This window comes from Perissodus microlepis, chromosome 15, assembly GCF_051167445.1.
Source record: "Perissodus microlepis isolate ML-2025 ecotype Zambia chromosome 15, ASM5116744v1, whole genome shotgun sequence".
In the NCBI taxonomy this organism is placed as follows: Eukaryota; Metazoa; Chordata; class Actinopteri; order Cichliformes; family Cichlidae; genus Perissodus; species Perissodus microlepis.
In genome coordinates this window covers 32,051,173-32,077,785 of record NC_140475.1, presented here as the reverse complement: position 1 = coordinate 32,077,785, position 26,613 = coordinate 32,051,173, and the positions used below count along the sequence as shown (strand labels likewise).

Genomic DNA, 26,613 nt, shown 5'->3' with positions numbered 1-26,613 from the left:
ATGCAAGTGCAGGAGAAATTTCCCAGTGTTACCCCAAGGCATGTTAAACACTGAATTAATCTCAGTTCAGCTACATTATGTCAACATGCCGACCAAATATTGCACTAAGCATGCATGCAGATGGAGGCATACATACTTACCTGTTTGAATTTTGGGCACGGCTGCACTGAGCCTCTCAGTGTATTTGCGTTGTTGGTGTTAAACGAATATGGGTTGCTGTACGGTTCAGACTATCCAGTGACTCAATACTTCAGTTCTGATGCTTGAAAATTGACCATTTGGCAGATATTAGTGCCAAACCAAGGGTTCAACCAAGTTAGCACTCCACCCTCTTGTTACATCTGCTTTCAGAAAACAAGAAGCTCTAAAGTTGAGACTTCAAAAACCTAAGTCCATAACCAGTTGTTGCTAATGCCATCTTTATACAAAGTCTATATTGTCAGCACATGCCATACACATCTTACCCCGGCCTTTTTCTGTCTTGTTACAAAAACAATTGTTTGTTGGTGATTATCTTCTTCTTATTCTCTTGGTGCACTACCAGGGGACAAAAACAAAGCACTTCAGTGTAGTGTGAGAAAGCTCTGAGGCGAGACGAGCTGCCACATTGCTTGTTGACAGCGTCTGGGGAACGGAGCTGAACTGACAGTGGTTTTATGCCTGTTCAGCTCTGCTGCATCCAATCACCAAAATATTTTATGAACTTTATAATTCAGCTTTTTCTTTCCTATAGGAAATACCGAAAACCGAGGGTCAGCGCGTGTTACATAAACACGCCAATGTTTCCCTACAGTCTTATTAGCAATGGAAAGACACTGAGCTGGGGTCTAAACTATCGTGGCACTAAATCTCGACAGAGAAAATGAAATAGTAATGAACAAAAAATGAGTTTTGCAAAACTCGTTTAAAATAAAATGCAATTTACAAGGCTCTCAAGTTTAGTGCTTTTTCATTTCTTCTCCTTGAGTTAAAAGCACATCCTTGAGGCTCTTTTCAAACTCAGTACAGTAAAATCACACAAATAAGGGTGAGGCACAAACACCAGCCATCAATCTCTCGCCTGGCAATCTCTGGGTGCAAAAGTAGGGAGAGGAAGTCAGAACCTTTTCCCAGACTGGCTGAGCAGGTTTACAGAGTGCACCGTTAACTACATCCTCCCTCCTCCATCCTAAAAAGTGAAAGGTGCAGAACACAAAGTCAAGCTCGAAGAACAGGTAGGCAGCCTGTGCAGGAGACACCCACGCAGTCACAGGGGATTATTTCGTGGGCTGAATAATCCAAAACGCCTCTCATGGCATGATCAAAAGGCTTTATGTTTGAGTTTCTTATATGTTAAGAATCAGATTAAGATGAGCAATCAAGGGAGAAGACTATTCAAAAATTGTATGTTACATATTTTTATGAACTTGTAATAAAGAGCAGAATTTTAAGTTTTCTGAGGATACAGCATCAAAGACCCCAGCAATCACCTCTGAAACCCTCCTACGTACAAGGAAATGCGTAACAGGTCAGAAACAGCCTGGAACTAAAAAGTCATATGAGCCTTATCTCTGAAATGTTTGCAAGGATACAATTTATGCAAGTCACTATAGAAAAAAGAAAAAGCTCTTCAACAACACAGACACTGTTGCAGGTCCATTACTGATTCACAGCTCTTATATTTTCTACATGTGAATGAAACATTATCTATAATGACATTACAGGGATGATCAAGGAACTGACCTCTCAGCCCATTGTTCATTCAGTGGGCTAGGTTCAGTTATTGTGCAAATATACTGTTTATAAGTTTGGGGAAACCTGCAGAAGTCACCTGGATGAAACGTATCTCCCACTGAAAACATCCAAATGAACTGAATCAACCTTTTCGGATGTTAAAGGGAGTTTTTAGGGCATAGAATCTAAAACCCATTTAATATGTTTGCACTGTGTGCTTCAGGGTCTGACAGTCATCACCCTGTCAGCCGCATTAAAGGTTTTGGTGGGAAACAACACTGAGGGGGGGAGCCTCCCCCTAACCCCAGCCCCACCACCCATGACTGCAACAGGCAGCAAAGACTAATGGCCTAACATCATCTCTCAGACACTAACATCTAGCCATCACCGCTCCACTCCTCTGCTCAGCTACACAAACAGGCAGCTGTCAAACTGAGCACTGTTAAGTGTAAAGATTATGACAAGTTACACAGTTTCACTTTAGCTACACAACTCGTCGAGCTTAATCGACTTTCAGAGAGCTTTGGTTTGCGGGTTCTTCTGAACCTTGACAATTAAAACTATCGTCACGCCATTATTTCATCGTGTAATTAGTCAAAGCAATGCTCCAGTGGGTGTTCTGAACTTTTAGGCTTTTCAAATTGACTCTCATCCCCGAAGCGGTAGAAAACAAGTCACTTGCTTTTACTTTAGTGACTCGGGAGATTAAAGAATGTTACCGTTTCAGCGAGGAGGGCCAGGACATTCGGGGTTTTCTCAGTCCGGGACGGAGCTTCTCCAGGGTCCGGTTGCGGCACAGGTAGCGCTCGGTGTCCGAGTTGAAGCGCTGTTTGATGCGTATGTGAGTCCTGGGCTGCCGCCACAGGTGTTTGGGCGGCTTGGCAAGCCCCGCTCCCTCTCTGCTCAGCGTGGTGCACTCCATTTTTTACTTTTACGTGCTCGCTGGATTGTTTTTTTTTTTTTGGCTTTTTTTTGTCTGTTTTTGTAAAAAAGCGACTTCTGAGCTACAAACAGTCTCGGAGAACAGCGTAGAGCTCGTCTGCAGGGATTGTGAGGAGGAAGGCACGCGCTTCAGAGAGGCGCGCGCGACGTCATGGTGCGCTGCTGTCCACGAGGCGGAGTGCTGAAACGACTGTGAGCCTCTCAGTCAGTACCAGCTCCCCCCGTCTCTCTCTCTCCATCTCTCTGCTTCCTCCCCCTCCCTCTCTCCCTCTCAGTTTCTCCCTTCTTTTATCTCTCTCTCTCTCTCTCTCTCTCTGTCGCCATCCTCACCTCTTGCTGTGCCTCTCTCGACCAGCTTCCTCCTGCCATCTCCATCTGTTTCCCTGTCTGTCGCTGTCTTATTTGTCAAACCGCCAATCATCAGCATTACACAACATTGCCTTATCTTTATTGTATTTGCTCTGGTAGAGCAAAACTGCCTGTTCATTATTTGTAATTGATTTTTGGAAAAATCCATCTTTTATCTTTTGTGTCATATAAGAGATATTGAGCAGTCAGACAGATTTTTGACATAATGAAGGTAGAGATATGTTTACTGGTCAGAGCAGCACTGGTTTAACATATTTCATTAACCCTGTCTCAGGAAATCACAGTGTACAAGCCCTCAAACTAAGAAATAAAGGCAAACCAGTGTGTAACTGAAGATAGGAGTGGTTGCATGTTGGTATATAGCCATCATAAGGCCTATAGTTTAATGTGCAGTGCAGCTTCCTATAAGGTTGCAGTAAATTTTATATGTCAGACTTTGTACCCTACATCTCATTACCAGCTGGAAGATTGGGTTGTGTTTTATAAATTCGAATAAATTCAGGTTTATAGGCACAACAGGAAAACAACATAGGGCTGGTTCAAATTACTGATGTCACCAAACCCACTTATTTTTATTATGTAGGAAAAATAGGGGCTGTATCATTAGCTAACGAGCTGTTTATCCAAAAAGGATTTTCAGTCTGAAAAAAGCACGATTACGTTACAAAGATCAGCCGTTTTATTTATTTATTTTTTGGTCATTAATGCCTGGACAGCACACAAATGTTTGTAGATGTTCAAACATGAAAATGGTCAGCCTTTATGTCTAAAAGGGAGTCAGGGGAGATACAAGTGCACACCCACACCCACATGCACATGCACATGCATGACCTTTCAGTGGGAGGTTTCTAACAGTTGTTCCAATTACTAGGCTTCTTTTTTTTTTAAACACAGGAGATGCCTTTCATTATCACCAGAAACCACAAAACAACAGTCCACATTTCTATTTTTGTCTCAGTGTCACACAGACAGCCTCTGTCTGCTGCTTACGAGCACTGACCTACCAAGACAATCACCAAAACATGACCATGTGACAGGAATGTGGTAGAGACGAACGAGGCAAATGTCTATTTGCTGAGCTTGACTTACATAATTTGTGTGAATGAAACAGTAACAACAGCTGCTCCAAACCAACACACAAAACTTCATTTCGTGAACAAGAAAAACATGATTCCTAAAACTTTTAATTAGAATGAAAAAAACGTAACTAAAGTACTATGCAAAAGTCTGGAGTCACTCCTCATTTCTTTATATTTTGCTGGGAAAGTTATGGTGATTTGCTGAAACGTGCAAAGAGACACATACCGAGTTTGTGCAATTCTAACGCGAACGCGAAATTCAGTATTCAGTATGGCTGAACTCTCTTTGGCAGCTTTCTTGTCATTTCTTTAAGAAGTCCTCAGGAATAGTTCTCCATGCTGAAAGACATCTTTGAATGTTCACTTCCTTTTGTTTCATTCTCTGTCAACATGATCCCACACTGCTTCAATAATGTTGAGGTCCGAGGTCTGGGCCAGTCCATGACTGTGTGTGTTTTTCTATCCAGGTATGCTTTTACTGCATACACTGGCAGTGTTTTTGGGATCTTTGCCATGCTGAAAAATGACCCGCTGCCAATGACTTGCTTTCCAGATGGTATTGGATGGTGGATCAAAATCTCGCTGTATTTTTCTGTCCTTTAAGATCCCCATCACCACAGACTAAATGCAACACAGACCATGACAGCCTTTCTCTTTGTTTCCCTTCCTTAAAAATGGCCTTTTTTAACTTGTTGGTGCAAAAATGTTATGCCATGCCTGTCGATGTGTTTTTTGTTACCGGCTGGTTGTAACAAGTTCCTAAAGATATAATTTACAGTTTTTCCCAATTTGTCGTTTATGCTTAGACACCAAACATGTTCTTTCCTTGAGTCAGTGTTAAGTGGCTTAAAAAAAGCAACTAAACAGGAAAGGACTTAAAATGAATGAAAAAGACCTTCAGAAAGCCTTGAGAGCTGTTGCCCAAGTGCACTTAAAAATGTAAGAAAGTCAGGCTGCTTGGAAGCAAAATAAAATGAAATTATGGGTGTGTTAAAACTTTTGCAGAACAGAGAAAGAAGTTGTCTCAAAATTATTAATCTTATTCTCCATTTCACACAGAGTTCATCATCTGTGTGAATCATCTGTGCATTAAGCTTCATCTGATGAAGCTTAACAGATAAACAAAGCCCCACAGAAATAGGAAGATCAGCAATTTTCCCTGTTTAACCACATCCACAGTTCACTGAAGGAATTCCTCAGAGGCAAAACAAACAAACATACAAACAAACAGTGTGTGTCACTGACCGGTGCTCATCATGGGTGGCCAGTGCTAGACTGTACAGCTCTTCTAGCCGGGCTAGCGGTAGCATGTGTCCTTGAGATGTTCGCCGGGTATCGAATGAGTGGTCCTGATGGGAGTGTCTCCTCCACAGCGGAGGCAGCAGCAGTGGGCCTGAGAAACGCCGCCGCACCACATGGTTGCCCACTGGTATAGAATCCCGAAAATGCTGCATCCCAAAGGAAAAAGCAAAAACATATTGGTAAGTTTTAATGTAATATTATTCTCCAGTCAAGGTGACGTAAATGGTAAATGGCCTGTATTTGTATAGCGCTTTTACTAGTCCCGCCTAGGAACCCCAAAGCGCTTTACACAACCAGTCATCCACCCATTCACACACACATTCACACACTGGTGGAGGCAGCTACAGTTGTAGCCACAGCTGCCCTGGGGCAGATGTGTGTGGAAACAAGCAGAATACGCACTCATCTGAAAGTTTAATCACTCACAGCCAGTAAAACTAATGCAGCACAACACAAGAGTCCAGAACGCCTCTTTAAAGGATTAAACCATTTTACTTAAGCCATTTGAAAGCTGCTCATAAATCAGTCACAACATTAAAACGCCCATTACGGTGTACTGTGCTGCCAAAACATGGACTGCATTGGCCCTTTGAAAGTGTGCATAAGATGTTAGCAGCAGATCCCTTAAGTCCTATCAGCAGAAAGGTAAAGACTCAATAGAGCTGAGCTGCTTTTCCAGATCATCTAAAGCTCAAGAGAATTTGGTGACTAAGTTGAGACTTTTAACTCTTTGTCACGCTCCTCAATCCATTCCTGACCAAAGTGTCAGAGGGTACATGCTAAAAAGTGTATCACTGAGCTTCAGGCATCCATCAACAGTTCACTGGAAGCCTATGCAGAGGCTACCAAAAATGGTCAAGGATGGGCTGTTGATGGATGCCTGAGGCTCAGTGATTCACCACTCAGATCTTTGCATTTCTCAAAGATTAACTACAAGAACTGACTGTGCACTTGCTGGATAACAACTCTGAGACCTTTAAAAGTGTCATCATAATGAGATAATCATTTTACTCACTTTTTATATTGTTTTTAATGCTGTAGCTAACTGGAGCACAGCCACTGGAGGCTGCAGTTGTGATTCTGAGTGAAACCACCGAGAGGACTGGCAAGAAATTGGCCCTGCCTAGAAATACTTTGTAACAAGCTGTAAATAGGCCAAAACCAAAAAGTAGCCTTTCCAAACTCTCATCAGACTTTGCTGTATTTTGTGTTTCATGATGGTTTGCAAAGATAAAATCAGCATCCTGGACTTCAGCTGAAAGCGTTCACAGAGCTACGTGCAAGTCTACATTTTCCTGGTGATGCTTGCTCTTGCTCATGATAAACCTCCCATAGTGCATTTGAAATGTACATTTTAAAGCCTTCTGTATACCGCTTTAAATTTGCTTCACAAATGGCCACACAGGGTTCCTGCTGAGTAGCCTCCACAGTGAACTCTATGAAATTAGGCAAACAAATCACTCAAAGATTCGTTAATAAAAGAAGAGACGACACTTTAATAGCCTAAATGTTCTGAAGTATCATCTCATCAGTTACAATTACCATATATTTGCAATACGTCACAGTTGATGCATGGACATGTACACAGTTTAGGATGGAAAATAGGATTCATAAGCGTGTACCCGTGACAGACTGAAAGCTGAAATTATTTCACTGTCGCAATTAGAAATAGTTCAATAAATAACTAAAATAAATATATGTGTATTTTTCCAGGGACACGTGGTATCTGCCCAATCTGCCCCGAGGGTACTGCAGGCACAGCACGAACTCTTTCCAGGTTTCAGACCGAGCATTAATTTGACTTTTTTTTCACCATTTAATATCCAATGAGTGGAAAGTGATTAGTCAACAGGCGAGCGGGCAGACAGCAGCTTACTCTGCCTGACAAACAACTACATATGATTGTGAGTCTTCTTTAAACAGTACATAACCAAGTCTCCCCATTAAAAGGTCAAGTGAGAATGAGGCACCCTGGGAAATATACATTCTCCAAAAATCCATGTCCATTTCGGTCGCTCTGAGCCTCTGCTGCTGTAATTTGGGCTTCGACTGAGTTCACGAGTGGAGTTCGGTGGGAGCTGATGGATATTGATCTGCCATCCAGCAAGTCTCCTTTCCCTGATCGGTGCTGTCAAGCATCAAACATGACATGACTGTCAGGCCTGCTGCCCACCTTGGGCTACAGCGTGCACCTATCGTCGCAGACTGCTTCGCCTCCAGTGATCTGATTTTCTCCACCTCTCTCACCTTTGCCTATTTTCTCCCAATCAATACAAACAAACAGCTTCAACCTTTGTATCAGACTGATATGAAACCGATGCATCTCGTACTCAAAATGTACCCCGCATGGCATTAGCTGACCCTGTTGGAAATGTCATTTACCAGGAGTTCAAATCCACAGCTCCTTTTTCACCTGCACACATTTATGAGATTGCAATAGACAGCGGGCGTGAATGTTAAACAGCTGATTTTGGCAGAATACAGAGATTGTAAAGATGTGGGGGATTCTGAAGCTGCCCAACCATCTGACATGTTGTTCAGATCTTGGCAGCTTAAATGTTCCTGACTGTGGACCTGGTGCTGCATCTAAAGTCTGGTTTGTCTCTTTGTGCCTGCTGGCCTGGCGAGTGCAGACCTGGAATTAAAATCAGTTTGTCATTTGCTGTTTAAAAGAGCTGCTGGCTCTTTTAAAACCACAGTTCAGTGGTCAAAAATGCAAACTTCAAGAACTGCCTCCCTTCCTTTACTGACGCAGGATGTTGGTAACGGGCGGACGATTGGATTGGGTACCAAAGAAATACCTGTCACGTTTCCTCCCTGTCAGTTACTCTGTTGTTTCCTAACTTTCTTCGAGCAGCTATAGGAAATCTGTTTCGCACAGGCATCAGAAACAAGTCCCACATTTCTGATAGCGTTCGCACACTCAGTGTTGTTCAGACTGTGCCCAGCTGTGTAATATAAAGTCTACTGTGGTTTCGTGTTGACATGTTCAAAAAAGGTGGACTGTAACCCGGTTATCTAAGGGCCTGTGAGCACACCACTGAGATTTGGAACATCTACACCTGTATGCAATACTTATTTAACTGCTCGTATTAACCTGGTTGACTAAATGGAGACTTTTGATCAACAAAAACAAAATTTCTCTCTGGTCCCTGCACACAACCATTTGCCAGTTTTACACAAATCTAATATTTTTCTTCTAAAGCTGAAATTTCCCCTGACAGCAGTTTTTTTCTGATTTTCCTAAACACGTTTTTTGACATGACACACATGTCCCGCAGCCAATCGGAACCGGGGAGGAAGCATCTGGCTCTGTTATCACCTGGCCGATCTCCTGCCACGCCACACACAGGAAGTGAAAATGAGTTGGTGGCGGTAGGCCTCGTGCATGATAAGATGGGATGGTGGGTTCTCAGCAGGCCTCTGCTGCTAAAGAACCAATGAGCTGATTCCGAATGAGCTGATTCCCAATGGCGGCACGCTTTCCCTTTAATCAAGGGTACGAATGAACACTTATGACTCACCCGTTCTCTGGAAGTGCTTGTCGTGTTCTCGGCGCGGTGCGGGAGGACACAGCGAGAATCAAAACCCAAAGCACAACTGCATCTGTGCTCAAGTATTGCTTCAACACAGCTCAGTGTTAAGTACAGATGGATTTGTAGTGAACAGTAGAACTGATAAATCAACAGTCATGCATTAAAGCTTCCAGTGTAGAAAAAATTATTGGGCCTAAAACTGCAGTTTGAGTTACATACAGATTTGTTTGTAGCTCAAGCTTATTCATCTTTCAGGGAGATCAGCTAGTTCATATAGTAGTATTCATTTACTGGTTTAATAGTTTATGATTTACAAATCTGTGATTGATCAATACCAAGCCTGCCACAATGCAAAACTCCCAATATGAATCTGAACCCAGCCCTCCCTCCACTAATCCACACTGAAATATCTTTTTAACTTTTCAATTAGTTGAAATTTTACAGACATTCAAGGTGCTAAGAGGTTAAATCACCTAACCTTTTACTCGTCTACACTTCAATTTATGACTAAACGCTTGGAAAATAATAATATTAGGCGTCATATAAAATACAACAATATTATATATCTGTGTGTTTGCACCTTTGTCCATGAAGTCCTCCAAGCCCTTCAGGAACTCAGCAACCAACCTTGGCACACGGGTACATATTAGGACCCTGAAGGTTCTCATCTATATCAGATATTATCATGTCATCACGTTGCTTGGCAACCGCCTAGCAACAGGCAAAAATTACGTTTTATTTAGCCTTAATACACCTGCAACGCCATCCTATAACATCTTATCCATAAAAAAATTTATGATTCATGCCTAGCAACTGCCTAGCAACAGGCTAAAATAACCTCCTTTTTAGCATATAAACGGTATATGAATATTTTTTACCTGCAAAAATTGCATCGCTTTTCTCAGTTTAACTGAATCCAACAGTGGTCAAACAATACTCTGGTACTACTATAATACAGTATGTACTAGAATAAGTTTGGTCACTGTGGGCTGTTATAGAAAACTCAAGATTTTCCACTTCTTCTTCACAATAATTGCCTTCAAAGAGCCACTGAAGACTTCCACTGTACAGTAAGGCCAAGAAGGCAAATGACTCACCACCATCATTTTGAAATGGGGAATTTTTTTTTTTAGCGCTTTAAGATAATTTGTCTCCCTGCCTATTAACAATGATGAAAATTGGTAGCTAAAACCAGACTGGTTATACAAACAGCTGCAGGTGATGAGTTGAAATCTGTGAACCTCAATGTGACCCACATAGTGCTGGTTGGAGTAACAAGTGTGCTTTAATGCAACTACCACCCAGCTGCAGTCATGGTAATCTGACACACTGAGAGGCAGACTTCTAGATCAATGCAGCAAAGATTAAAAAAAAAAGAGTTTTCTGGTCATTTACACTTCAAAAAAAAAAGAGGAACCACTGGCTGCGCCACTGCATCAGCAAGCATACTGCTGCATTGACATCATCTCACGCATATGGTTGCTCATGATGTGGTGTTTCACACATATCACAACACGTTATAAATTTGAATCTACCCAGAACATCGAAGTAACATTTTCAGTCTGAGCTGGGACAGCTTGAATTTCTCAGTATTACACTCTGTGCTGTTGTTAAAATGATCCAAGTGGAAAGATCCAAAGAAAGACTGTCTGCAATCTGCTGTGGCTTTTCGAGCAAGTCTTCCTGGTAAATTTATTTCCATTGTGATAGTTTGTGTGGGCTTTTATTCTGGGTTTATGCTCTTATTATTTGTTTTATAAACTGAAACTACATCTAGGCCCTTCTGTTTCTCTCTGCCTGTCTAGCTTTTGATTAGGCAAATGACTTGATTAGCCTGTTGCGTAAATGAGGCAATCAGCATCAACCGCAGTCAATCAAAAGCTTGCGTGTCACATGACAGCTCCTTGTAATTTGGCTCTGGACCCCTTCCACTAATCCATCTCCTGGTGTTCATAACAAACAGGGGTGTCATTCTTCATCAGGAGGACGCTGTGCATTATTTAGGATCTGGCAGGCTTTGTTTATGGCTTACTGAAGGATGTATATTTGCCACAGTATTTGAACAAATTTAGATGCCCAGGTCAAATAAAGTAAAAAAAAGGTTGTGAAGTGTCAGATAATCTCACATTGGGGGGTTTCATACAGCGAGGCAGGACCTGATATTCAGAATGTGTATTAGCATGTGTTAAGAGTACTAATTGTAGCAGGCCAGACACCTTGCTGCTCTGACCACAGACTAACAAGCATCCGATGCTTAACACCACAGGTATCCCACGATTCACTGGGCTCCCATCTGCTCTGCACAGCAAAGCATCTATGCACTGTGCTCTCACACGTGAAACACAGGTACATAAAGAAACACAGCACACGCACATCACATCCTGTTAATAGCACAATGATGTAATCAGAGAAAACAAGACACACTGATCCTTCTTGAACTTATGAAAGCAATCACAGCCAATGCTGTTTCTCAAAATGGGAAAATGAATACTGAATCCAACCATCATAACGGTGAGGGGAGGGGAGCTCAGCAAACCTTCCCGTTGTGTGATGTGTGCATCATTGCACTGGCAACGTTCACCTGTACGCTTAATGCCACCTGGAGGTGCAAAGAGCGCGATTAGCATCGCTCCAGAAATGAGCCAATCAGACATCTCCCCCTCAGACCTCTCTTTGCCTCTGGAGGTGCGTGTATGTCATGATTAACTCTGCAGGCAGATAGAAAAACAGCATGTTTTCATGAAAGCTGGAATTTTCCAGACGTCACTTCAAAAGTTAACTTACATGAAAGCCAGCGGCTACAGCCAAAGGCTGTAGGGTGGTTACATTTCTGAGATTAGTGTTTTGTAGCTTGTTCGTCTGTAATTCAGTCAACTGTAAACAGGATTCAAACATAGAGCAATTTTACTTTTCTAAGCTTAGTGTTAGAAATATTACAGCAAGCTACACGCAGGGTTAAATAACACTTACACAGGGAGATGCTGCAGTTTGTTTTACAGTAAGATACCATCTGTTAGCTGAAAGCTCTTTGCATAATGAGGTCAAAATCTTACAATTTTAGCAAAAGAAACCCAGTAATTTACTCTTTGGTAAGGATTTAGTGATAGTTGGGAGGAAAAAGATGGTCGCAGCAGATGGCCGCCCCTCCCTGAGCCTGGTTCTGCCGGAGGTTTCTTCCTGTTAAAAGGGAGTTTTTCCTTCCCACTGTCGCCAAAGTGCTTGCTCATAGGGGGTCATATGATTGTTGGGTTTTTCTCTGTATCTATGAAGCGCCTTGAGGCGACTTTTGTTGTGATTTGGCGCTATATAAATAAAATTGAATTGAATTGAATTGAATTGAATTGAAAAAGGAGGCCAGTAACAGATGTCCACCTCCACCTGTTGGAAAAAGACTTGTTGTTTTTGTTGATGAGAGTAGTTTTATTCCATGTGCAGCTCTGCAACAACCTGCAGTGCTTTCCGTAACAGATCACAACTAAGCTCTGATTTTGGTGTCTAACTGTACCTGTGTGCAGTCCAGCACAGAGCACAGGAGTCTGTGCTCAGTTGCTTAATTGCAGGGGTGTTGGTTCAATTCCAAGTTCAAAGTGTACCAAAGTATTCTTGGACAGGATACTGATACTGATGGCAGGAAAGCACAGTGCATAGTGCTGCCCTGCTGGGTGTGTGTGTGTGTTTGTATACATGAACACATAGCAAACACCTTAACACTGCTTGTAAAGCCTCAAGTAAAAGGTGCTGTGGCTTTCCTGCAAGCCTGCAGAGGACAACTGCAGAAAGCACATGGTGCATACTGCTGGGATGACCTGAAATCAACTTTACCTGTCTGAGCCGACACGTTAAGTGTTCTGTTCATTTGAAAGCGTCCAACTTGACCAAAAACCCCTAAAAACAAAAAAACAAACGTTTTCTAACCTCAGGTCTGAGTTACTAAGTAAACTTCATTATCAGACAGTGAGCATGAGGGTCCGCGCAGACATCTCTGTGCCTGTTTTTGTGGACATGTGGACACGTCCTTGGACATTTTACATTACAATACACTGACTACAACAGGATTTACTGCTTAGCTGTCATGTTTCCAGCTTTGTGAACTAACTTCTATTGCTGCAGGTGTCATTTAGACAAAGGTGCAACTAAAGCTTCAGAAAACATACAAAATACCAGTTTTCAACCTTTTTACTCTTGTTCTTATTCTTGAGGTGTAAAATTGCTGTGCAATAAAATCCAAACCCAACAGATCCTCCGGATGTTAGGTAGGTGAGTAGGTGGAAATATGAAATGTTTCAGTTTGAACTGCTGTGAAGTTTTAGTGAGTGTGAAAGTCGACTTTCAATAATCTCACAGTATTAACGCAACCTCTCTGTGGAGTTTAATTTTCACTGGTGTAACTTTTAAACCTTCCTGTGTGGCTGCAATCCAGTTTAAGAGCTTTTGAAGCAAGATCACATTTTTTACATTAAGATGTTATCAAAAGCCTTTTTGAAGTGTTTCTCTCTATGCTCAACTGATTTTAAATGTGCATGCGTTTGTTAGCAGCCCCCTCTTCAGTGTCTTTATTAACTAACTGTGAACAAAGCCCTGAAGCACAGATAAACCTATTTATGTCTGTGGGGCAGTCCAAACCAGTCATCATCTGACAGGAAGGTGCTGTGTCACGCATGCAGCACAGTCACAATGAGGTTTTTGGATATTATACACTTATCGCTAAAGTCAACAGACTTGATAAGGCAAGTAGAAAGGGTGTGTTTGCATTTGTGTGTGTGCACAAAGAAAAGGGCCAAATTATTTACCTCAAGCCGAGACATTGATGCTGGTTAAACGTTGCAACAGCCAAACAGTAGCTGGAAGAAAGAAAGAAACAATAGAGAGGAGGTGTTAAAGTGACACTCATCAAACTTGTTATTACATTCAACATAAATCCAAGTTGGTCATTAAACTAACAGAAGGGGTTCGGCTCCAAAGAGAGATGAGAGAAATCAAATATAGTAGCCCATTAATAAAAAAAGAGATTTAAAGTATAAAAGCATAAAAAAAATATTATTGAACTTCACACGACTCATTAAGACCACCTGGCATTACCACGTGCTGATGATCGGTGAGAATGCCAGAGGCATCAAAAGGCCTAATGAGCCTTTCTATCTAGCCAGAAAAGAGCATGATAAAGCACTTTTATTACTTTGATATGCTGATTTTTTGTATTATTATTCTTGACTCTCTCTCTCGCAGAGTGTTCAGCCCATGTGGGTTCCAAGGATGCTGCGATAAAAATAAAACCTAGCACAATAAACAGAAAATATTGCACAAACAACAGCAGGGACAAAATGTGCTGTCTCCCCTTCAAAGGCAGATTAAATTAGCAGACGTGGACATTCCTCAGCGCCTCATATAAACTATGATAAATCAAAAAATTGGCAATGGGCTGGGGTGAAGTTTCTAACTGACTCAAAGTGCTTCTCAATATCTCATATTCAGGAATAAATGTTTAGACTCAACACATAAACTTATGGGTGGAATTCAGGCCGACAAATGTTATTTTATTACTGCCAGTTACGCAGTTAAGAGAACACACTGTGTATTTACAGATGTTTTTCAATTAAATGACTCTCCTGTACTTCTTAAGCCACTGATACTTTTCCTTTTTTCATGCACTGTGCAGGAGACGACAAAGAGCTTATGTGTTTTTTACCTTTAAGATTAAATAGTACATCTAGCAAGTGACATGGGCCTAATCAGCTTTGAAACCACATAAACAGACACCATTGCCCTACTCTTATGTTTTATTGTTGATGTTGAGATAGGGACAGGAGGAAACAGCGCTGCAATCACGTTAGATGGCATATCAGGCAGATGAGCACTTTAAACTTCTCTTAAAACTTGTAATGATCCAAAACTGCTGCTGAATTTACTTTGTGAAAATACCTCCAGCCATGCGCTTTAATTTTCTGAGGACATACACAACCAGCTACAATAACTCAGGCGGCCTTAAAGTAAAGAGGTAATAAAAAATAAATACATGATTTTAAAAAAAGCTAACATTAATTTGGTGTTGGGATTCAGTGTTTTTTTTTGTGTGTGTGACTCCCAGCACCTCAAACTGAACTAAACTCTAGTTAATGGCTAAAGTTAAGATACTTTGGCTTTTACTTTTCTACTGTGGTACACACTCACCGGTCACTTTATTAGGTACACTGGTTCATCTGCTTGTTCATGCAAACACCCAATCAACCAATCACAGGCTAAGAACTCAGAAGTTTGAACCAAGCATCAGACTGCTATAAGGTAATAGGAAGGCAACAGGAACTTAAATAATCACTTGTTGCCAACGAGGCATGGAAACGAGCATCTCTGAATGCTAAAGCAGCAGAAGACCACACCAGCTGACTGAAGATTGGAAAATGTTGTCTCCTCTGATTAGTCTCGATTTCTGGTGTGATGTACAGATTGCAGGATCGACATTTGGCGTAAACAAAATATAAGCATGGATCCATCCTCCTTGTGTCAAATGTTCAGGTTGATAGGGATCTGTAAAGAGGGAAAGTTTTTGGCACACTTTGGACTTCTTGAGCACTGTTTAAACTTGGCAGCCTACATGGGTATTGTTGCTGTCCATCTCTTTATGACAGTGTAACCATCGTCTGATAGCTGCTTTCAGCTGGATAACACACCGTGTCACAAAGCTCAGACTATCTGAAGCTGGTTTATTGAACGTGATGATAAGTTCACTGTACTGAAATGGCCTCCACAGTCACAAGAACTCATTCCAACAGAGCACCTTTGGGATGTGGTGGAACAGGAGATTCACATCATGGATTTGCAGATGGCAAATCAGCAGCACAACTCCCTGAAGAACGTATTTGGCACCTTGATGAATCTATGCAGGTGGTCCGTTTTTGACTACTAAGAAGGTTGTGGTCAGTATTGGCCCAGTATAGTGGCTAGTGAGTGTAGGTCAAGTTCCCGAAGCCCCGAGTCTTTACACTCCCCATAACTTAGCACAGCATAAATGGCATTCACCCTCTGGAGCCTCTTTCAAACCTCCAGTTTGTAGTGCAGTCTGGGCGTTAAAGATGAAATCAGAAATCTCCTGATTAAACTCTGCTCCTCCATCACTGTAACATTATCTCTTTCTGAGCCCATAAGACGGATAAGTCTTCCTCATAATGTGTAAAATTGGTAAAATCATCACCTCAGCAGAGGATCCTGCTGCCTTTTCAAAGTCGCACGCTGCACAAGCCATCTCGTCCTCGAGCAGCATTTGACTGCATTAGACTTCATCGGATTATTACTCTTTGCCGCTCAGCTTTGCCATTACGCCTGTCAGTTACAAGCTGCAGTAGCTCAGGGGGACAAGATGTGGAGAGCTGGACTGGAAAACTGTGCTTCAAGCATCAGTTTGAGCTGTTGTAATTCCTGCTGTTATATCATGGATTATTAAACTTCCCTCCGGGCCATAATAGAAAATTCAATCTACCGCTCGGCTTCATGTTTGTCCAGACAATATGTGTAGAAACTGTCAGTACCAATGTTTAGTAGCACCTAGCTTCCTAAAAAGTGGGGTTGGCACACGCGGACACCCAGGATCTAATAACAACACTTTTTTTCCCTGATGTCAGAACCAATCAATACCAAAGATTTTGAATATTTCCTTCCTCTGTGTTGCTAACTCTGCCCATCAGTCTAACTTTTGTCCTATTTTCTGCTGACTGTAAGATCCAGAAAGTGCAGGTCTACATATAATTTAAACACTGTGTTTCACGAACATGGACTGGCTTTCATCAAAGAGCTTCACATGTTTATTTATATATTGTAGTATTGCTCCATATATATATATGTATATATATATATATATATATATATATACTACTCTTTTGAGTTGAACTAAGTAAATGTGTGTTGCTACCCTATTTTACCTGAACATTGTCATTTTTTATTTTAAGTGTTATAAAGTAAAAACTGACTCATTGCCTTTGCTGAGTATGACAGTAAATTCTGGTTTATCTCTGCAGGTAAATGTGACTAATTTATGATTAAACTGGAGTCACAACTATTGTTTCTTCTGCACTCTTTGTTTCACTGACACCAGAGTTTTCTCTGTTTCAAGTTTGTACATTTCCGTTTCAGTTTGCCACATAACTGAAAACCTTCCTGTGCTGATTTCATAGAATTATAAAACTGATCAGTGCACATGTGCACTATAATTCTGGCTTAAAGACTATGTATTTGCAAATTTTAGCCTTGCCAAACTTTAAGCATGCATTGCAATTTTTGTTTTCTTGTAATTTTCCAGCCCCTTGCATGCCCACATTTGGGAAGTAAGTCTGAGCTGCTTTTCAGATTGTTTCTGATTATTTCTATGATTTCCCCCCAAACTGACAATCTAACATTGGCACTCACTTCACACTGTAACTGGCCAGGTGTGTGTAGGTGAGAGGCGACAGAGATTGAGCTCAATCTTCTTGCGGCTCATTTTAGGTGACTGTTCCTGCAGCATTTCACATGAACACACTGCAACATTTTCTTAACAGCGTGTTTAACTGGGGTCACAGTGGGAATAGAGCTTACACTGGCTGATAGGAACACTGGGGCTGATTCACACCCACATACTCACATCACAAGGGAACCTAGCATGCACATCATTGGACTGCTACAGATTGCTGGAGAAAGCTCACATGAACAGAGGGAGACTGTGAAGACACTATGGCTCAAACCCAGAACCCAACATCGCCCCGCTCACTGCTCCGTTAAGCAACACACTTACTTCACACATTTACTAAACTTCAGTACGAGCTCTTTGCACATTAGAGTCTTGTCACATTTTGCACCCCACCCAACAATTTCTTTTGCATTCTAATATCTGAAGTAGTTAGTACATACTCCTATTGTGTGCATTTATGTTAATATTTACATAGAGATGTATAGATTACATATGCACTGTAAATTTAGTATAGTCTATATTCTATTTCTGTACCACAGAAATTCCTGATTTGGGTACAAACTTGCCAATAAAAATTATTCTGATTATTTTTATGTTACTTTTAGATTTCTATATCCAAGATGGTCTACTTTTACCAGGGGTGGAGGAAAAAAAAGTCGAGACAACATACTTTTCAAATATTTTGTGTGGTAAGCCTGGTTCTGCTGGAGGTTCCTTCCCATTAAAGGGAGTTTTTCCTCCCCACTGTCGCCAAAGTGCTTACTCATAGGGGGTCATATGATTGTTGGGTTTTTCACTCTATGTATTATTGTAGGGTCTACCTTACAATATAAAGCGCCTTGAGGCGACTGTTGCTGTGATTTGGAGCTGTATAAATAAAATAAATTGAATTGAATTGAAAATATTGTATTGATGCAGGGACGCCAAATGTTGTTACTTTATTAAATAAATGAAAATTCTCTGGGAATAGTGCTCATCTCATGCATAATGTTAGCGGACTTACATTAAATTGACTCAATTGAAAAACCATCCATCCAACACTGGACACAGCTTGACAGAGCTGGCAAGCTAATGGCTCAGTCACGCTTGTAAAAATAGGACAGCACCCTCCCTGCAGCTATAAACTCTATCTTATATCAACATTTATGGCAGGTTTTAGTGACAGTCTTGGTACGCTTGACAAGCTCAACAACAATTTTGCAAGAACAAAAGGAAAATGACTAAATTGAGATAACTTTATCTTATTGGATCAAACCAACAGAGACAAAGTTTAACTTTCAGGACAGATAGATAGATCTATCTATCTAGATATCTATCTATGTATACACTATCTATGTATCTATGTGCACTCTTGCAGCTCTCCCCTCCTCTGATGGTGTCTTTCATGTAAAAGGTATTTCAAATGGTATTAAATATTCCCTTAAAACTCACTTTAAGGGAATATCTATCTATCTATCTATCTATCTATCTAGATAGATAGATAGATAGATAGATAGATAGATAGATAGATAGATAGATAGATAGATAGATAGATAGATAGTGTTATTGCAATACTGCAATACTCTGCATACTGCAAAAAGTAAAAAAAAATGTGACTAAAGTACTGTGACAATATTGTGTCATGGGGTGCCTTTAATTTTTCCATCATCTCCCAGTGCAGCTATTCAAGACACATGCCAACTTCACATTTCCAGCAATGTCACACAAAATGCTCTACCAGCGTGTTCCTTTTTAGCCCAACCTGGACCTTTGCTTCAGTGAACAGCTCTCCTGTCCACAAGGCGCTGTCCTTTCCTTCCTCAGATGTGTATGCACCTTTAGCGATCCTATAAAACATGCATACACATCTGAGGTTTCTGAGCCAGAGACGTGGAATTAGTTATAGTTAGTTAATTAGAATTAGTTAATTCTGATAGATGAGAGTGATGGGAATGTACAGAATGAGAAAAACAAACTGTGCTCAGCATATTAATCATTAATCTAAACAGGAAACTCTTCTGAGACACACATGTACTATCAGAGTTTGTGGGTTTTGCACAGACAATAGTATGATAGTTTCACTTTAAACTTAATTAAAAAGGTGAAAGTGCATGATGTCTAAAGTTTCAGTGATGCTGGCTTTTCTGTTTGTTAGACGGGAGTAATTCTGTGAAGTGTGCTGTGTGTAAAGCTACAAGTAATAAAGCAGCAGGTATGACTGTTAACAAAAACACAAAATGTAGGTGTATTCAGTTTAGCGGTTTATGAGAAAGTACTACTACACTACTATACTAGAGAAAGCACAACTACACTGATGTGAGTGAAACTCAGACCTATCCCTATCTGTTCTGATACATCCATTATTTTCTACTTATCCACGGTCATGCTGCAGGGAAATCCAGACATCTCTCTCCCCACCACACCTTCCACTTCCCCCCGAGGGAGGCCAGATGAGAAATATAACCACTACAAGGCATTCTGGTTCTACCCCAGGGTCTCTTCTCAGAGTGCCAGGAACACCTCCAAAAACAGGCAACCAGGAATCATCCCATCCAGATGCCGGAAAAAGCTCAACTTAGAAAGCCAGAATGAAATGGAGCTGGTTGACCATGCCTGGAGCCAGGCCTCTCTCCCTGAAAGACACCACCCACAGGGGCAGGCACTGGGGTCATTAGCAACATGAGCAAGGCAGTAGGGGTCTGGGCATGTGGACTAGTTCTGGGGATGTGATCTTCGTTTTGATGTACACCAGAACTTGTTTATGGGCCTTTTTCACACATCCCAGTAAGAAAGGTTGAATCCCATTTAACCGCATCAGTTTTAGGGTGCTGATATGACCGTAGCCACCTCGTTACTGAATAAAACAGAGTCACTATTACCAGAAATAAGATGGCCCGATCAAACTGAGCTGCGTCGTCCATGTAGCACACCTCATTACCCTCAAACAATAGACCAAACACGACTTCTCAATTTGAGCTGCAAATTTTCCCTGTGACGTGTGCGCCTGCTAAATCCACCCCTTCATCATCCCTGCATCCACCTGCTGTATCTGAGGGTATTTTTTACACCATCATAACCACAAATATGATAGATTAGGAAAGTGTGGAGATCCAGTTAAAATTTCTATAGAGGGGAAGCCATCATCCAGAGATAGCACAACACAATAAAGTGAGCGTGTGCGTGTCGTTAGGGCACATCTCAAGGTTTAAAAGGCAGCAGTTTGCAATGAAAATGCATCTTGGAAGAGATCGTTAAATGCCCCCCCCCAATGTATAGATTCCTATACAGTCAATATATTTTTTAATTGCACCAATGATTCAACCAAGAGCGCTGCAGAGGTGCCTCTGTGTGAGTCATGAAGTCCTACCTACTGGAAAAAGAAAAATGAATGGGAGTTTCATGCTCAGAATAGCTGCTTCCACTTTACAACTGCATGACAAATGAATATGTGTGCTGTGAAAAAGGCCTGCTATTGAGAATCATTGAAGATAGACGCTGTGACAGAAGGATTCTCATCTCAAGTTGTAACAGCAAGTGGATCTTTCCAAATTTTTAAATCTTTGGATAGCTCACTGTGACTTTATTTGCTTTTGCCTATAAGGCAAAAAGGACCCTCTTGAGACCTGAAAACCCTCTGTCCTTTGAAGCGCACCCCAACAGGAGGGGTTTTTTTTCTTCTTTTTTTGATGTTCTGGTTTCAAGATGCTTTTTGGTAGAGTGCAGAAACAATTCTTCAAAGGTCTGTCTATTTGTGGCAATCTGTCGCTTCTTGAAATAATGTCAGGTGGCTTTTTTACTTGACAGGAGATGACTTTCAGCTCAGAGGATGATGGGTTTCTCAGGCACAAATCTTTGTGAATCCTTACTTGGGAACACCCTGACCCAAAGTAAGGTGTAAGCTACCAACTTTCTAAAAAGCAGGGCTCCCTGACAAAACTACTGAATAGAACCATGAATAGCATTTTTAGTTATGTGTGAAATTGTCTGCAATGGCTATTTATAATGTGTGCTGGAAGATGGGTCTGTTTATAAGCATAGCTGGCAGAATATCAGAGCTCTAATGACTATTTAATAAGTGCTTCATTAAATGCAGGCGTGGTAGAAAGGTTAAACCACTTAAAGACGCTGAAAAGTGATTCCAGACCTTTGCATCGGTGCACTCCACTGAGTTGATGGTCCAGGATTGCCACATAAAATTGGGCCGAAACCTATGGGGCGCCGTTTGTAAAGTGAAACATGCTGAAATTAACGGCAACATTTTTCCACATTTAGCTCAAAACAAGTCATTTTTTACAACATTTAGTAAAATATTTGTAACTTTTCATATTTAAAACAGAATTTTAAATGTTAAATCTAAATGTTAAATATTCAATCTAAATGTTAAATGTTAAATCTAAATATTATATTTAAATCTAAATGTTAAATGTTAAATCTAAATATTATATTTAAATCTAAATCTAAATGTTAAATCTAAATGTTAAATGTTAAATCTAAATATTGTATTTAAATCCAAATGTTAAATGTTAAATCTAAATATTATATTTAAATCTAAATCTAAATGTTAAATCTAAATGTTAAATGTTAAATGTTAAATCTAAATATTATATTTAAATCTAAATCTAAATGTTAAATGTTAAATGTTAAATCTAAACGTTTAGGCTAATATGCAAATTTATTGCACGGATCAGCGGAAATACCAAAATAAAAGCTTTCCGAAAACCTTCGGTGCAAAAGTGTACCGGTAGTGGTCAGACACGTTCTCACTCCCTAAGCGTAATAATTTTCGCTAGGTGACAAATTGTCAACATTTTATGCTTTCGGGTACCCAACACGTTCCTAAATGACGGCATCGGAAAAAGGAGAGCACATGAGAACCGTTTGGACTCAATCTACACATGTTCGTTCATTTTCTAAAAATCGCTTTGGAAAACACTATTTTACGTCATTTAACTGCTAGTTAAGGTTAGGAATAAGGTTATAGTTAGGGATAAGGTTAGGTTTAGGGCTGGAACACATGGCTGGAACGTCTATTATGGCGGGACCGTCATCCACTGGAATTCAGCCATAACCCGGCACGGACCATGAGAAAGCACGTCCGGCGATTTAGCTGAAAACATCGGAAGATCCGTTTTGTCGGCCATCCAAAGGTTCAGCAGTAGTGCACTCTTAGCAGCTGCAGTCTCCACTTCACAATCGCTGCAGCACATGTCCAGCAAAATCGCTGGACATGCTCGTAGGCAAGAAGTGAAGCAGGTCATGGCGGGGAGAAGTGAGGGGGAGAGCAGACACAATTTTGCACCGGAGGTTTTCGGGAAGCTTTTATTTTGGTATTTCCGTTGATCCGTACAATAAATTTGCATATTAGCCTAAACATTTAGATTTAACATTTAACATTTAGATTTAGATTTAACATTTAGATTTAGATTTAACATTTAACATTTAGATTTAACATTTAACATTTAGATTTAAATATAATATTTAGATTTAACATTTAACATTTAGATTTAACTTTTAACATTTAGATTTAAATATAATATTTAGATTTAATATTTAACATTTAGATTCAATATTTAACATTTGATGAAAAGTTACAAATACTTTACTAAATGTTGTAAAAAATTACTCGAAAAAACATGTTTTTGTAAGGTTTTGAGCTAAATGTGGAAAAATGTTGCCGTTAATTTCAGCATGTTTCACTTTACAAACGGCGCCCCATAGAAACCACACATGGCTGACCCAATGGAAGCTGGGTGACGGCTGACGATTACCCGTCACTATTTTTGTCAAACTGTGGGGTTGAGCCAAGGAGTAAGGTGATCATCTTTCTCTGCAAACATCAGTTAGACTGGAAGCGACGCCAGACTGAAGGTAGAAGTGCAACAAGTTGCAACTTCTGTCTGCTATCAGGCAAAGTGAGCATAACAAGATCGAGTGTTACGCTTTTTACCCAGTGCAATCATGCATAAAAATATTGCGCACATTTCTCCGTTCGCTTAAGTAAACCCAGCATCAACAGCTCTCATTTTACACTACTTTGCGACGCAGCCTTGCGAAAGATCGCACGTTGCACGTTAGTTGAACTCCCCACTCTTGTACGGCACACCATGTAATGATTAACTATAAGAGCGGCGGCACCTTCTTATACATCCTCCAATCTTGCTACCATAAAGTGAACACCCAAGGCGTCTTCTGATGATGGTATTTGTGGTGACGCACAGCAGATAGCAGACAGGCTTCTTTCAATCTAGGCTGATAAGACTTAGAAAAAGTCTGCGCAACAATCATGCATGACTTACAAACGGCGCTATAACCCAAATCAAGTGGTTGATCTAAAATGATTGAAAAATGACGCAAATAGATCCTCGCAATAAATGTGACATAGGTCAGAATCAAGTCATGACCGACGTAATTCCTAAGAATAGTAATTACATGAAAGAAACGCTGCTGATAAAATTAAGACTGTAAATTAGTCAGATGTCAATAAATGGCACGGTGACTTTTTTCTCTCTCCAAAGCCTCCCCTTCTTCTTCTCACCATTGTCAATTCTAATAAAGTGACAAGACAAATCTCATTTTTCTGTCAAACAGAGTGAGTCATACAGTTTCAGGCACAAGCTTTGTGATTCTGCTCAGATGAGGAGAGCAGGAGGCAGGAGGATTAGCAGTGTGGCAGGCTGCCATCTAATGGATGCAGAGAGAACGGTCTCCCTCGGGTGGCTGTGCCTCCAGTCGTACAGCCCCCTACCTTTAGGGTCCGTGATTCAGGAGTCCTTAGGCAAGACGCTGAACTCCAAGCTGCTCTGGATGACTCCAGGTGGCACGGATCATTCTGCATTTTCTTCCTTGTTTACCTTTGTTTCTCAAACGGATGACACTGCAGGATTTCAAAAGTTTCCCATGGCAAAAAAACGGGTCTGACCGAACAAGAAGAAAACTGCAGAATTATGTAACCCGTTTGTGTGAATGAAAGCTCTGGGACAGAGAAAAACTCTCTCACATGTCACACTGGGGAGACCTTATCACTCCTGTTAATGGGTTGATGGAGGGAGGCTGAGAGAATCACTGCTGACCCACCAAAAACTCATCCCATCTCAAACATTCTCACAGAAATGGGGAAAAATGGAAGCGCACACGCCTTTATTGTTAAAAATCGGTTTTGTAAAGGTAGAGCATTTGTTTTATGGTGTTTAAAAGGGAAACATAAAACATACTCCAGTAGAGTTAAACGCGGGAAACATGAGTTTCTCTAAAAACTCAAATATTTAGAAAAGTAATTTCTGATCTGTCATTCCTAATCGGTAACAGCTGCATGCATCTGTATGAGCATTTTCTATAACAATAACCCCAGTCTGTTTCAGGAATGTAATTATATTAGTACTTATAGGAAGGCACAAAAATGCTGCAAAGTGGTAAACAAACTACAAGCAATACAACAGAGAAATAACAAATCACCCACATTTGCAAGATCCAATTAGAAGCTTAAAGCAAAGACAAGTGTGCATGCTGAGACATGGAGATGTCGAGACCGCTTTCCTTGTAACTTGTGGCTTGTTTGTGAGAAAACAAGTCAGAAAGAAAAGGGAGATAACGACGAGGTGATGATCAGGCGAGATAGTATTTCAGTTGTTGCTGTCAGTTTTTTGGGCGAAAGCAAGAGAGACAGAAAGAAGGAAAGGAAGATCTGCGTGAAAACTAGGAAGACGCTCTGAGTGTCTGTGCGGGGGTCACACAGAGAGAGTGAAGGAAGCAGATATGGAGGAAGGAAGGAGATAAAGGTAGAAAGAGGGAACATTCCTTGTGGCTTTGCTGGGGAAGATGAATTATTCAGAAAGTGTAACGCCCACAGTTGAAACTACCCCTCGAACTGCTTAATAAATCCTGCCGTTCAAAGTATTATTGACATATAATAGAGCAGAACTATACCACTACAACAGAATCTTATCATGATTACAAGGAAGAACATCCATGGAAACATTTATGGAGTAGACGGTTTTTTATGTTTGCTTTTGTTTGTTTGCTTTTTTTACACAATGACTATTATTAGAAGTAGGTGAGTGTGTTATATATGATCAGATGTGACGTTACTTTCTTTATGATCGCTCTGAAATCAATGCTGAGTATCTGGGCAGGGTTCTGATCGCCACCGCAAGAGTGTGAAAAGGAAACTGGTGCTCTTCTAAATGTCCTCTCTCATGAGAAAACTGTCAGCGCTGAAGTCTTTAACGTCGGGTTACTCCGTTAAAAGGCTGTTTAGGAGTTAGCCATCTGAGCGCATCTGAGGTGCAGGTTACAGTTAGTCTGGAAGTTAAAGTCTTATTTCACACTCACCGCAGCGACCCGCCGTCTTTTCTCGTCTCGTCTGCCTTTACAGTGAAGTACTGCTCGAACTTGCTCAGGTAACACTACTGCACTTATCCATTTTTATTGCTGCAAATTAGTCACTTACTTTTAGACTTCAAACTCTGCTGCATGCAGAGGTCCGTGCCCTTCCGTCACTGCGACGTCAGCCAGCGGATCACGTGGCAGGAAGCGAAGCCGCGAGACGTAAACAAGCTCACTACGCCGGCCACGAGGTCTGTGGCAGGCCAGCTTCACGCCCGGTGCAGCTGAGTGCACCTGGCTGCTGAAGCGCCTTTGTACCTTTTTACTATTCGATTGATCTGGCACGTACACCTGATTCCGTTTGTTTTGTTTATCTGTCATTTATTTAGGTCACTTAAACTTATCGGCGGTAATATGGTTCTGTTTTTTCCTCCACGTTTTTGGTTAAAACTACGTTTTATGGACTCTGTCAGTCTGCGCTCACCTTGCTAGTACTGGATAAGACTATCTTTTGCATTAACACGTGTTCATAATTCAGTTAATACGTGGCATAGATTTATTTAGATTTATGAATATTTAATAATGTGATGGAGTCATTCCTGTGAGATTTTTAGTCCGTATTGACACGAGAGCGTCACACACGGTTGCTGCAGAACTGTCGGCTGCACGATCAAACCCTGGAGATGACTGCGTGGGAAAATCCCTGCAGATCAGCAGTTTCTGAAATACTGGGACCAGCCCATCTGACACCACCAACCATGTTCAAAGTCACTTAAATCACTTTTTTACCTCATTCTTATGCTTAGTTTGAACTTCTGCAGGTTGTCATGAGCATGTACACATGCTTAAATGTTGCTGCCATGTGATTGGCTAAATAGATATTTGTGGGGTACCTTACAAAGTGGCCAGTGAGTGTATGCTACAGACCATCAGCCAT

At 40.9% G+C, this 26,613-nt stretch overlaps 1 protein-coding gene across 5 annotated transcripts in view; it reads right to left on the bottom strand.

The window, feature by feature from the left end:
- The window catches only part of LOC146372459 (3',5'-cyclic-AMP phosphodiesterase 4C-like), a 103,871-nt gene extending 78,039 nt beyond the window's left edge, over positions 1 to 25,832 (bottom strand). For 2 of the 5 annotated variants that reach the window (XM_084953161.1, XM_084953163.1), the window contains exon 1: positions 2,433 to 2,911. In XM_084953161.1, the coding sequence (XP_084809287.1) occupies positions 2,433 to 2,635 (203 nt within the window). In that variant the 5' untranslated portion in view covers positions 2,636 to 2,911. Of the gene's footprint in view, positions 1 to 2,432; positions 2,912 to 5,348; positions 5,552 to 13,731; positions 13,783 to 25,682 lie in introns of those variants that run through there. The other 3 variants (XM_084953159.1, XM_084953160.1, XM_084953162.1) reach the window with 3 other exon arrangements.
- Positions 25,833 to 26,613: the final 781 nt, after the last annotated feature.